We start from the raw sequence: 14475 nt of genomic DNA, 5'->3' as shown, positions 1-14475 counted from the left end.
GCTTCAAATACTTATCTTTGCCTTATGGTTAAAATATTCAAAATCATTTCTTCTAACTTTTGAAATGGACAGCACATTGCTGTTTTCTGTAGCCACTCCACTGCTCCATTGTACACCAAAACTTTGTGCTCTTAACTATAACTTCATACCCACTGACCAACCTCTCCCCATCTTTCCCCACAACTCTCCCTGGCTTTGGTAACCACCACTCTACTCTTCACAAACATATTTTTTAATGAAATGGAAAACCAAGTAGAAAGTCGGGTGCAGTGGTGTAATCCCAGCGACTCAGGAGGCTGGGGCAGGAGGATCGTAAGTTCAAAGCCAGCCTCAGCAACATAGTGAGGCCTTAAGCAACTCAGTGAGACCCTGTCTTTAATAAAATTTGAAAAAGGGCTGGAAATGTGATCAGTGGTTAAGTACCCCTGGGTTCAATCCCTGGTACCAAAAAAAAAAAAAAAAAAAACAACAACAACCAAGATGTTTCTATAGGAAGAGTGAAAGAACATGGGGACAGATATATAGAACATTTTCTCTGCATATGTCTTATTTTTAATCTGGACTTTGGAACCCTGCAAAGCTTTATATAATTATAAAACATTAAAATTTAAAAATTAATCTAGGGGTTGAGGCTGTGCCTCAGCGGTAGAGTGCTCACCTGGTGTGTGTGAGGCACTAGGTTCAATTCTCAGCACCACATGTAAATAAATAAAATAAAAGTCTGTCAACAACAAAAAGTATTTTAAAAAATAATCTAAAATATAAAAATCAAATAAAACTAATAAACCTAATTATGTATCAAGCTCATGAAATAACTACACAGGGAAAGTCTTTCAAGGGGCATTAGAACTATAAACACTAAATAAATGAAATCTTAAACTATGTTAAGTAATTACATTGTTAGAAATTGTATTGGCATTGTTATTCAAAATAGGGGGTATGACAAATTTTATTATATATGCTGTCATTAGAAAAATTTCAGCAAAATAAAAAAGATATGCAAATTTTAAATTAATTAATTAATTATAATTAGTTATACATGATAGCAGAATGCATTTTCATTCATCGTACACAATTGCAGCACAAGTTTTTTTCCTTTGGTTGTACTTGATGTAGCATCGCACCATATGTGCAGTCTTACATGTACCTAGGGGAATAATATCCATCTAATTCCACCATCTTTCCTGCCCCTATACCCCCTCCCTTCCCCTCCCTTCCCTTTGCTCAATCAAAGTTCCTCCATTTTTCCCATGCCCCAGCCCCCATTATGGATCAGCATCCACTTATCAGAGAGAACATTGGGTCTTTGGTTTTGGAGGATTGGCTTACTTCACTTAACATGATATTCTCCAACTCCAACCATTTACCTGCAAATGCCATAATTTTATTCTCTTTCAATGCTGAATAATATTCGATAGTATATATATACACATTCCATTGTGTGTGTGTGTGTATATATATATATATATATATATATACACACACACACACACACACACAACAGTTTCATTATCTATTCATCTATTGAAGGGCATCTAGGTTGCTTCCATAGTTTAGCTATTGTGGAATTGAGCTGCTATGAACATTGATGTGGCTGCATTACTATAGTATGCTGATTTTAAGTCCTTTGGGTATAGACTGAGGCGTAGGATAGCTGGGTCAAATGGTGGTTCCATTTCAAGTTTTCTCCATACTCTTTCCAGATTGGTTGCACCAATTTGTAGTCCCATCAGCAATGTACCAGTGTGCCTTTTCCCCCACATCCTCGCCAACACTTATTGTTGTTGTATTCTTGATAACTGCCATTCTTACTGGCATAAGATGAAATCTTCGAGTTGTTTGATTTGCATTTCTCTAATTACTAGAGATGTTGAACATTTTTTCATATATTTGTTGATCGATTGAATATCTTCTTCTGAGAGTATCTGTTCAGCTCCTTAGTCATTTATTGATTGGGTTGTTTGTTTTTTTGGTGTTAAGGTTTTTGAGTTCCTTATATGTCCAGGAGATTAGTGCTCTCTCTGATGTGCATGTGGCAAAAATTTGCTCCCACTCTGTAGGCTCTCTCTTCATCTCATCAATTGTTTCTTTTGCTGAGAAGAAGCTTTTTAGTTTTAATCCATCCCATTTATTAATTCTTGATTTTATTTATTGTGCTTTAGGAGTCTTGTTGAGGAAGTTGAGGCCTAATCCTACGTGATGAAGATTTGGGCCTACTTTTCCTCTAATAGGCGCAGGGACTCTGGTCTAATTCTTAGGTCCTTGATCCACTTTGCTTTGAGTTTTGTGCATGGTGAGAGACAGGTTTAGTTTCATTTTGCTGCACATGGATTTCCAGTTCTCCCAATACCATTTGTTGAAGAGGCTATCTTTAAGAGATGCAAATTTTTAAAATTAAAGAAGTTTTATATAATGTTAAATATGAATTGGAAATATCAATTTGAACCCATGACATGTTTTCTCTTAGAGAATTAGAAAGAATATCTTTGTCTTTTACCTGAAATGCTTGCTAAAGATCTCTCCACTGAAAGGACTAGCCTCAGTGAATGCCCCCAACCCCAAACTAGATTCAACACTAATCCTCATTAAGATGAACCTCATTAAGATGAGTCTTGGAGAGAAGGCAGGGGATGTGGAGATAAGAAAAATAGTAGAATGAAACAGACATTATTACTGTATGTATGTATGTGACTGTATGACCAATATGATATACTACAATATGTATACTCAGAAAAATGAGAAATTATATCCCATCTATGTATGATACATCAAAGTATAAAAGTGCACTCTACTGTCATATATAACTAATTAAAACAAATTTTAAAAAGAAACTTTAAAAAATAAATAAAAGTGAAGTTCCTTCTGCAAAGATTAAAAACTGAGCGTTTTGGAATAAAAAACATTAAAAAAAAAAAAAAAAAAAAAGATAAGTCCTTGGAGAAATGTCTGATTCCAGGACAGGGGAAGTTAAGTAGATAAATGAACCCAGAACATCTTGTCATGCTAAGAAGTAAACCATTACCAAAGACTAATGAGATTGTCCCCAAAAGATCTCAGAGCCAACGTGAAGAGGCCTCACAGGCTAAGATTGGGATAGTGAGAGCAGCAAAAGGAGCAACCATAGTAGGTTAAAACACATTGAATATGTTCAGATCCTTGTGTTCATAATCATACTGGGAAAGAAAAGGAACCTCATAGGTCAGCTTTGAAAGATGTTAGGAAAACAACTCATTTAAAAACTGGTAAATAAACAAAAAGTAGCAATTATTCATTATGCCTCTACACAAATTGTACTGCAGGACAACCAAACATTGATGAGGGGAAGTTTTTCTAAAATATAGAAAAAATAAAGATGTATACCTATTATACAACCCTTTATCAATCAGATAATATGTGTCTCTGGATGGGGAGTGCACCACTTGTATGAATCCGCTTCCCCTTACCATAATTAAATGCCCAAGCCAATTAATTTAAAAGAGAAAAGGTTTATTTAGCTCTTGGTTTGGTGGGTTCCAGTTCATCAGGCAGCTCCATTGCTTTAGGCCTCTGGTGAGGGCAGCACATCATAGCAGAGCAAACTTCTTATATAATGAGCCAGAAAGCAGAAAGAGAGAGACACAGGGTCCCCACAATCCCCTCAAAGACACACCCCCAATGACTAACTGTCCTCCCACTAGATCCCACCTCCTAAAGGTCCACAGAACCTCCCAGTAGTGCCACCCTGGGCATCAAGGCTTTAATATCTTGACCTTTGAGGGTCATTCTCCAAACCATAGCAACTTGTAAAAGCTCAAACCTGAATCTAAGCAGGACCCCAAGTCTAAGTGCCAGCTTATAAGATGTACAAGGTACAGAAGAGCATGCTAAATAACACCAAAGCATCACAGCCAAATCCACAGTGTGAGAAACTCCACAAGACAATGACCTTGTTTGTTCAGAAAAGAAATTGCAAGGAAAAGAGAAGCAGAGAATGAGAAAGGAGAGAGAAAGGGAATCAGGTTAAAAGACAGTGAGGACTGCTAATGGGTGTGGAGTTTCTTTTTGGGGTGATGAAAATGTTGTAAAATTCACAGCGGCAATGGTTTCATAAGCACTCAATTGTACACTTGAACTAGGTAAATTGTATGGTATGTGAATTAGATCTCAATAAAGACAGACTGATGACTAAAGAGAGAGATCAACCAATAGTCAGAATCTGGTTCAACCAAACTTCAATTGGATTATCTGATGATATTGAGAAGCTACAGAGCCAGGCATGGTGGCCCACATTTGTAATCTCAGTGGCTTGGGAGGCTGAGGCAGGAGAATTGCAAATTCAAGGTCACCTCAGCAACTTAGTGAAGCCCTAAGCAACTTAGCAAGACCCTGTCTGTAAATAAAACAAAAATGGCTGGGGATGTGACTCAGTGGGGAAGTGCCCCTGGGTTCAATTCCCATTACCAGAAAAAAAAAAAAAAAAAAAGAAGAAGAAAAGAAAGAAAAGAAAAGAAATTATAGGATTTTTTAAAAGGTATGATAATGACATTGAAGGTTTTTTTCAAAATGTCTTTTATTTTAATGATAGAAATTAAAATACTGATGAAATATCTGGGATTTTCTTCAAAATAATGTCATCAGTTGGAGGGGCTAAGATGAAACAAGAAACGTGGCTTGATTACTGTTGAGACTGAATTGTGGGTGAAGAGCTCATTAGACTTTTGAATACAGACTGCCATTCGGATGCTTTCTGGAGACACCCCAAGGGCCTGACTCAGTGGGTCTATTGCCAGACACTATTATCTGTGATGTTTAAGACCCACAAAATGCCCAGGAAAAACCTGCAGGAGCCCTTCTCTGCAGCGCTGAGGTCGGGGAGAGAAGTTTCCAGACCCTTCTACTCAGTGACTTTCCACACTTGAGACCATCCAGTTCTAAATACCTACCATCCATGGACACTGCATGGTGCCACCTCTTCCCACGACCTCCTAGCCTCGAGGAAAAGTGCTGCCCTTGGCGATGCTTTGGCATTGTTCACCTTGATGCTCAGGAAGTCCACAGATCCAGGCACCAGAGAGAAATGGGGTCACCACTGCCCAGAAGTTGGGCTTAGAACAAGAATATTGACCGAGTCAGAAGTGATGGCCTCCACCCTGGGTCATTCCCTTTCAAGCTCCTGCTGTCATTCTTTGCCTGATGGTGTTGAGACTGTGAAAACAATTAATCCCATTGAGCCACCTTATGGATCATTCTTTTTTCCAATCTTTTCTTCCTTGATTTTTTTTTATTTGTTCTTTTTAGTTATACATTACAGTAGAATGCATTTTGACATATTATATATACATGGAGTACAACTTCCCATGCATGTAGTTGTACATGTTGTGGAGTTTCACTGGTTGGTGTGTTCATATGTGACTATAGGAAAGTTATGTCTGATTCGTTCCACTGTCTCTCCTTTTCCCATTTCTCCTCCCTTCCCTTCATTCTCCTTTGTCTAATCCAGTGAACTTCTATTCTTCCCTCCCCTCCCCCATCTTATTGTGTGTTAGCATCCACATATCACAGAGAACATTGGACCTTTGGTTTTTTGACATAGGCTTATTTTACTTAGCATATAGTCTCCAGTTCTACCTATTTACCAGCCATTGCCATGATTTCATTTTTCTTTGTGGCTTAATATTCTATTGCCACGTTAGAAAGTCTACTGGGACTTCTTGCGGATAGAGACAGTGCCTGCTCCTCCTTCCCTCATATTCCAATCTCATGGGTAATAAGTGGAAATGGCTTTTCAATTGAGAGAAGCTATGGATGTGCTGCTCATGAGAAGTTACCATTCCATAGGTCCCAAGATGCAATCTGTCTTTCGGGTTCCTCTGCTTTCCAGGCCCAACTCTCCTAAAGCTAGAGGAGCCAGATTTGGCAGAGCCGAGACAGGCTCAGAAGGAATACCGAAAGAGGAACAATGCTGCCTAGAAGCTGGGGGACCTGATATAACAGGGGGACAAGGGTCGAGGGCATCTCATGCAACTCCCCAAGAACTTAGCCTTCCTACAAAGTTCCCCCTAAGCCAAGCAGGGCACAAGCTAGGAGAGGCCCAGAAAGTCCTGAAGGTCTTCCCTGAGCTCTCTGTGACCTTCTTGGGGACCTACTATAGCAGCATCTACATGGTCATTCCTCTTGCTTTGCTTGCCTCACAGTGAGTCAGAGCAAGGAGTGGACGTGGCCTTCCTGGGCACCCGGGCTGGCCTCCTCAGAAGCAGCTTATTCGTGGGTTCCGAAAAGGTCTCCGACAGGTGAGTCCTGCTGGCCACCCCAGTGAACATGATCCCTGCAGGGTGGGAAAGGACAACATTCAAGGGTGTTCCATGGCACATGGCTGGACAGAGGAGAGACTTGGTTTCGATATGCTGGGAGCTGGGAGTCCAGGAAGGGCAGAAGGGTTAGATTTACACATTGAGAAAATATGAAGAGTTACTATTCTACCCCAGCTTGGACACACCTGGAGGACAGAAGTGGTCCAGTCAGGGAAGAAAGCAGCCATGCCCTTGAACTTGGGAAACCCAAAATTGTTTTCCTCTCTAGGACCAGTCTCTGTGTGATGGACACAGTCACTGGCTGTGTCCCCTCCTTTGTAAACATTTTTCCCACCTAAGGGGAGAGGGGCTGTTCCTGGGGCCCAGTATGTATGGTGCTTCACTATGGCACTTTTCTGAACAATCTATGCCCCCCCCCCCGCCCACTTTTTTAGTAAATCATTAGATTCTAACTCTAATCTGATGGACTTCCAGATGGAACCCCTGGGGGTCATGGAAGGCTAAGATTCTAAGCCAGTAATTTTCAATAGGGGGCTGGGGGGTGTGATTTTGCCCCCACTGCAGGGGGCATTCAGCAATGTCTGGAGATATTTTTGGTTGTCATAACTAGGAGAGGTAGGGATTTTGCTACTAGCACCTACCAGGTAGAAGCCAGAAATGCTGCTAATTATTCTGCAATGCACAGGATGGCCCCTACAACAATTATCTGGTTCCCAATGTCAGCTGTGCCAAGGTTGAGAAACTCTGCTCTAAAAAAGACAGATTCTGGGAGAACCTTGTCTGCAGGGGCCCAGGTACCGCCAGGAGGGTGGGAGCCCAGAGCAGGGGTGGGAGTGGAGGTGAAGGAGCAGCGCCACCTACTGCTCTGCAAACCAGGAGACTCAGACAGGTGAGGGCCACCAGGTACCCGGAGAACCGCAGAAACCTGACCTCCTCATCCGGCTTCCCACCCACTCCCTGCTCCTCCTGCTAATTCCAAGCATACTCAGTCACCAAGCGCCATCTTTGAGCTTCTTCCAGGACTCTGTGACAAATCCACACTTGCTAAGCAAAGCTGAAGCTTTCTAGGAAAACAAATTAAGTTGCTCTTCCCTCTCCATTCCTCCTTCCTTCTCTTCCCACTCCCCTCATTCTGAGCGAGTTGGAAAGAGGAAAACGGCTGGCTGTCTCAATGACTCCCGGCACCCCTCTAAAGGGCATCTAAGAATGGAAAAAGGAGCTCTCAATACAGACAGGATTTCCCCAGGTGGCAGAATACCTTTGCCTCCTGCAGACACAATCACCACGAAGGGCTGCAGGTGCACTGCACGATCCCTAAAGGACTCCCTTCACTTAGACCTAGACCGTGGTGTGATTGGCAGCCCAGGAACCGTGCAACCAAGCAGATCTGCTTCTGGAATATACAAAGCCATCATTCTCAAAATCAAATATCAATACCCCACCTTGTGGATCAGCCAGAACCACTTGAATCTCCCACCCCCACCCAGCCTCTCCCAGCCTCCCAGTCTGCTCTAGACCAACACTCCCTTCTGTAGGCTGCTGAGCGTCCAGGGAATGCAAAGCCATAATTAGCAAGGTAAAGCTGCTCAGAAAAAGGAAACCAAAGCATTCTGAAAAACCTAGAGGCAATAACTTTTGAAGTAACCATTTTTGGGTAACGTATGCCCCTCTTATTAGTGCTGTGATAGAACTGACTGTATGGTTGACAGTACAGCCATGTTAGTGAAAAAGAAGTTAAGCTGTATTCAAAAGAAATAAACCCTGCAGGCAAAACAGTCTGCACATGTCCTCCTAGGACAGAACCCATGCTTCTTCTAGTTACTGATGGACCATCAGATGTGATATTGTTTTTACTTCCTGACAGGTTTGCTGGGGAATAGTATCTGGAGCAATACAATTTAGGGGCTACTGCATTCCGTCTACCTGCAACTCTGCCAAAACAGAGAGGAATTGCTATCTTGGCTCAGCCAAGATGACCTTGTATGGAAAAAGGAAAGAGGGATAAATATATTCCCAGATTTGGAGGAAGTGCCAAATCTTCCTCTTTACAGGATGTTCCTGATGCCTGATGATGAGACCAGTGTGTTCACGATGAACAACTTCCCTCTGTGGTATCGCCAGGCCTCCGAGCAGCCTGCTGGTAGCTTTGTCTTCAATCTGCGCTGGGCAGAGGGACCAGGTAATCCACACCCGTGTGCTTTGGAGCTGTGACCAAGATGGGGATGTTTTTCTTCTGCTGTGCCCTTAGTGGAAAATGGGAATGAAATATGGGACAGAACATCCAGATCACCAGGGTTTCCTTCCTACCTTCCCTCCTGACCCACATTAACAACTTGAGAAAACTCTCTGAGTCTTCCCTTGCTTTGGTCCCTGTGTAGAATGTAGGGCTGGTCATTCCCAGGCTAGGAGTCAAAGTGGTCATTTAAAACTCCAGCATGGAATAAAGAAAAAGATTTAACCCAAAAGTCAAGAGAGTTGGATTCTAACCCAAATTCCAAATATGAGATCAAAAGGGTTGATCACTAAGATTCTTCTATTTCTAAAAATCTGAGTGCCTTTGAAAGTTCCTCAGACTACTCAAATGAAAGTGCCAGCCTTTGTCTCACTGGAGAGCAGCTGTACTTAGCAAGTCTACAGGGCCACCATAACTCCTTCTAAACAAACAAGAAGCAACTGGATGTCTATCCCTTGGGATCACCCAGGAGCAGCAAGGCAGGTGCCCAGGATGTAAGGAAAATAACCAGGACAGGTCTTCACAGAGTAAGTCACAAGTCTCTACAAGGACCAAGTGGAGTCTAAGAGCTGCTGATATCCAACTCTCATCCCTGCCCCCTGTGGAAAATGATCAAGAAGAGAAAAATTAAGTGACTTTCACAAAACACTAAGAAAATCACAAAATATTTAGAACCAAGAAGGACCTTACAGTCTGCCTTGCCTTAGTCTTTTGATTGTCACTTGAAGAAATTGTGTGGCTGGAGTGAGGGGAAGGGATTGAAGGGCTTGTCCAGGAGCCTACATGTTTGTGGCAGAAGAAGCTCTCCACCTGGTTCAGCTAAGAAGCTGAGCCCAGCACAGTGGAGCCAGGGGCCTGCAATTCTCCACAGTGCTGATGGGGTGAGTAGGAGGCAGAGGGAGATGGAAAGAGATGATGGACTGGGAGTCACCTCAGAAAGCAGTGTCATATCTCCCCTCAAGGATACCCTTTTACCAAAGGTCTTCCAACCACCCTCCTGCCAAAACCATCCTCAGGCCTCATGATGAGAGCTGCCCTGGGGCTGAGGGCTAGGGAGGCCCAAGTTCCCAGGGGCTTCTCCTGGGGGATGCAGATTGGGAAGGGGGCCAGTAAGGAGTCTGCCTCTGTGCGGAAGGCCTCCTCACCCTGCACTGTGCCTGCCTCTCCATCCTGTGCCTGCTGTCTCTACCCATGTACCAGCAACTAATGTGCTTTACAAAACACTTTCCCACACAACTCATTCAAACTGTATAACTCCTTGAAATAAGAGCTGCTATTATCCCTTGTCTTACTTGGAAAGAATCTGGTCCCTGTGATCACCCCCAGATTACACAGCAAGGAAGCCACAGAGCAGACTAGAACCCAGGTCTGCCTCTCTAAAGTCCAGGCCTTTTAACCATAATGAATATAAGGCAGGGAGCAGAGAGGGCATGGAATTTTTTTTTTTCCCAGTGCAAACCCCTAAGGGAGGTTCTCAAAGCCAAGGTGAAGTTCCCCTTTCCACAGTGCCCACCCCAAAGCAGAGAAAAGCTCCCTGCCCTGCACAAAGGGCTCCCCTAGGAGAGGTTCTCATTGAGGCCCTGAGCCCTGCCCCTAGCCATGGTGACTGGCTCCCTCCTGCCTGCATTGTCACCAGGTGACTATGACTGCTGGCTGATCAGGGAACTTTATGTGTTGGTGAGGTAGGAGGGTGGGTGGGTGGGTGGGTGGGGAGCTGAGCCATAAGAAGAGGGAAGCTGGCAACCCAAAAAGGGGGACTGCTGACGGGGGAGGAGGAGCTCCCTCCCTCTTCACACCCTTGTGTACTTGCCAGGCTCATGCACACGGACACCTCTGCACACGCCCATCCACCCTCAAAAGAAAGAAAACAATTTCATTCTAACGGGGTGGGGAAACCCTGAGGAGGCAGAGGAGAAGGAAAGAGCTGGCTTAGGGGCAGTAGAGGCTCCCTGTCTCTCCAGGATGGCACTGGTACCCTTTGCCCAGGGCCTGGTGGGCTAAGCTCTGCCCACATTGAGCTGCCTTTGGCAGCCAGTGCCTGCAGAAGCTGCCGGCCCCAGCAGTCCCACCAGTGCCCAGGTAGCTCAGGCCTGGTACTCCCCCTTTCCACGTTCCACCTCTCCCTGAGCCAGCCTCAGGTACCCCACCGCACTTGGTACCCTGCTTATTCACCCAGGCACAGACCAGGTAGCCACTGTGACCCAGGCAATGATATTCCTGATGTCCCCAGAGACTGGGTCGTGAGGGCCACCACACCCATACCTGGGTGTTTCCTACAAGCATATACTGGCTAGAGTGTATTTCAATAGAAACTCTCTCCTAGAAAACCAGCTGCAGAGCCCAGGGAATACTGTAGGGGGTCAGGCATATTGGCGTCTTCTAGATGTTTCTAGAAGCAAGATGAGGAAGGTGGCTTCTGTGTCTATTGGGATCCTTCTGACTGTGTTATGGCCAATTTCCAGAATCAGGAACAGCTTTGCGTATTGTAAGTTCCTAGAATTAGAGTATAATTTTAGATTTCTGTGAGATATTTGGTGACAGAGAGGTGTGATGGGTAATTGTAACAATATAGCAGATACGAGAAACCAGTGGTTAAGTCCCATTACAACTGACACTGCTGCAGTAACAGCCTCCACCGAGGCTCCCAGGAGCTGTTTGTTTGAGGCAGTGTTTGCTACCAAGACATTCTGACAAAATAGGATAGCATGTGATAAAATTTTGCCTGTTCTTGGAACTCTTAATAATGCAATTTAACCTGTAGAAAAAGAGTGCTTTGGAAAGCCAGTCCAGAGTTGTGGACAGATAAAATTAAGAAGCCCAAAGTCATATAGTGGCTGCCCCCATCCCAGAGCCAGAAAGCTCTATTTTAATATAGAACTGGTGCTGCTCTCTAAATTCCACACCTGTGGTGGCCTTCTAAAAGAAGTGGGTAAAGCAACACAGGGAAAGCTCTCTTGCCTTCAAGAGACTGGCAGAATGTTCCAGAAATGCAGTAACAAGACAGGGAATGGTTGTGGCAGTTTGGTCACCACTAACCAAGATTTACAGAGCACCTCACATGTGCCAGACGCCATCTGTGTCGCTCATCCCAGGCACTGTGCCTCCTGAACGGGACTGTCAGCATCACCTCTGACTCATGGTGACTCATAGGGACAACCCAGGATCACCAAGCACTCAGTCCCAGAATACAGCCTGTCCCTTCACTCAGAAGGAGCATTGGATGCAAGTCAAGCCTTCCAAGGAGGACACGTGCTGAGAGGAAGGGCCATGGCAGGGTTCCTAAGCAGGTGCTACCCAGAGCTTAGGAGGGCAGCGAGCAGCCAGAGACAGAGCAAATACCACTGTGTCATAGTGACACCAATAGCATGCCATCATTCAGGCAGCCAGAGGCCACATGTTGATCTGGCAAGTTCAGATCTGCTCACAGGTGACCCTTGGAGGTACCCTGCAGAGACAGGTGGTGAATGGCAATCTCCCGTCACAGCAAGAGACCACAGGAGCCCTCCACCCCCCACCCCCTACCCCCGCCTCCATTATTCACGCAACGTCCTAGCAGAGTGTGTATATTTTTCTTCTACCCAAGTCAGGGTAGGGGATCAGCCTACCCCACTGCTCCTCCCTGAGTGCCAAGAAAATGACTCGCTGATTTTCATTTCCCCAGAGGGCCCCGGTGAACCAGTGGCAGTTACGGCCAGCACCGCTGTAACTGTGACGGTAGACAAGAAGACAGCCATTGCAGCAGGTAAGAGCTGCCCTTGGTGCCACTGAGGCCAGAAATTTGTATGACAATGCAAGAAATATTTACACAGTGATGGCAGGAAGACCCTGTGTGTGATCTGCCAGGGCACTAGGCTCCAGCTGTAAGTTTTTCCAGGTGAAATGTGAGAAAGATGAAAATGGAATCTTCCTAAGTCATTTGTTCATAAAACCATAAAACGAGACCTCAAAGAATTCATGAAGCAAGTAAAATGAAGCCCAGAGAGGTGAAGAGATGTGCTGAAGGTCACACAGCACAGAGACTGCAACACTGACCTCCTTCTCACATTTCACAGGTTGCTTCCCTCTTCCAATGCCTTGGGTTCCAAGACTGGGCTTTTGAAATAGATCCCCAAAGCTCAATGTTATGCTCAATCCGTACCAGACACCATGGAAACCTCCTCCCAAGCACTTTCTCATTTAGTCCTCAGGATGACTTCATGACAGCAATGTTTTTGGCTCCATTTTACAGATGAGGAAACTGAGATACAGAAAGTTATTTGCCCAAAGTCCCACAGCTAAGAATTAATGAAGCTAGAATCTGAACTCAGACTGCCTGTCTTTAAAGATCAAGATCACTATGTGATGCTGAATTTGTCCCAACTTATAGAACGGGAGCACCCAATGACTTTGACAGGCTTCTCCTGACTCTGCTGTTTCCGGTGTTTAAAACAGTCTTTGGTGTCTCTGCCTCATCTAGAATTATCTGGCCTCTGTGATGAAACCCTCCTGACCATGGTTTCAGCTCCCATGTCCCTGACTCAGCTGTATTCTGAAAAGTTGTGTGATCCATTGGTCACTCGGTGCTTTTGGCATTGACGACCAAGGCTCCATCAGCCTGGATGTGGAGTGTCTGACCTGGCCAGGTGGGAGGCCCCCTGTGGTAGCGCTGGGGCTGGGGCTGGGGCTGGGCAGGTAGGGCTGGTGTATTTGGTCCTCAGGCTGAATTCAGGGCAGAAAGCACAAGGGGCAGACTGGGATCCATCCTCCTGCCTCACATAGGGTGCAAGGCTGTCCTGAGTCAGGTCCTAGGCTGCTTGCCACTCTGGACTAGGAGGTAGGGAGAGAAAGGCTCACTCTGACATTGCTCCATGTTGTCACAAGGAAATTCATGCATCACTGGTAGTCTGTGACATGTCCCTGACTGTGGCTCTCAGAAGGGACTCAGGACAGTCCAGCACCTTTCTTTCTGTAGCCCCTGGTACACAAGTCCCAGACCCACTTCCAGACCAAATGTTAAACCTAAACTTTTCTCCCTAAAGACCATCCTGTGGCCCCAGCAGGGCTTGTGTCTGCACTCCCCCACACATGTGGCCTTCTCAGCTCCTCCACCCCTAATGACCTAGAAAGGAGAAAGGGCATGGGGCCTGGCTGCTGGCTGTGCTTTCCTGCATTCTCCAATTATTTGATATCATTTTTAACTCAGGGCTGAATTAGAGCCGTGAGGGGTTGCCATAGAAACCATGTCCCAGTGCCTCTAGTTTAACTCGCTGCAGACAATCGCTCTGACGCTCTGGGTTGCACGGATGTGATGGGGAAAGGCTGAGGCACTGGTGAACTGACACTGCAGGTTTTTTTGTTTTGTTTTGTTATATATATTTTTTAATTTCATTTTGTAATTTCCTCTCCTGACCTGTGTGGCTCAGCCTCCCTGATCCCGGGGCCAGCTGGTTCCTGTTGCTCAAGGAGGGGTAGAAGGTTTATTCATTGTCCCTAGAAGCTGGTGGCCCTGAGTGCATGTGAACTCCAGGAGTGAGTGACCACAGTGTCTGCAATGGGGGCTGCGTTGTGGTATCTGTGCACTGAGCAGGGGGAGAAGACAGGAGAAAGGCGTTCATGAAGCCATGGGCCTATACAGGAGGGCAGGTGGATGAAGAGGGTCCTTGTATCCCTAAGCAAGTGATTTATCTGCAGCTCATACAAAATTTCTAAAAAGACAGCTTTTGGTAAGTCTCCATTTTCCACTCCCCCATCCTCGAAGCCCCAGTTGAGGAACATGGTCAAGCGTCATAACAGCAACAGTGGTGCCATGATATATAGAATGTGTTTTTCTTGCTGCTGGGTTTCCAGTGTGTCCTGCAAGACATACTGTGCAGAGGCCTTTCCTGCTATCTGGAGATGCACAATGTCTCCTTCCTTAGGGGTCCTTTGGCCTCAGTATGGACTTAGCCTTCAGACCCCCGGAAACTCCAACAT

General features: G+C 45.2%; 1 protein-coding gene across 1 annotated transcript in view; it reads left to right on the top strand.

The window, feature by feature from the left end:
• The window catches only part of Cacna2d4 (calcium voltage-gated channel auxiliary subunit alpha2delta 4), a 106954-nt gene that overhangs the window by 50124 nt on the left and 42355 nt on the right, over positions 1–14475 (top strand). The window contains exons 24-26 of the mRNA XM_071609303.1: positions 6174–6269; positions 8342–8469; positions 12185–12265. Of these exons, the coding sequence (XP_071465404.1) occupies positions 6174–6269; positions 8342–8469; positions 12185–12265 (305 nt within the window). The remainder of the gene's footprint in view (positions 1–6173; positions 6270–8341; positions 8470–12184; positions 12266–14475) is intronic.

This window comes from Marmota flaviventris, chromosome 3, assembly GCF_047511675.1.
Source record: "Marmota flaviventris isolate mMarFla1 chromosome 3, mMarFla1.hap1, whole genome shotgun sequence".
NCBI lineage: Eukaryota > Metazoa > Chordata > Mammalia > Rodentia > Sciuridae > Marmota > Marmota flaviventris.
Note: the sequence above shows the minus strand (reverse complement) of the source record. Positions and strands in the feature narration are given on the sequence as shown.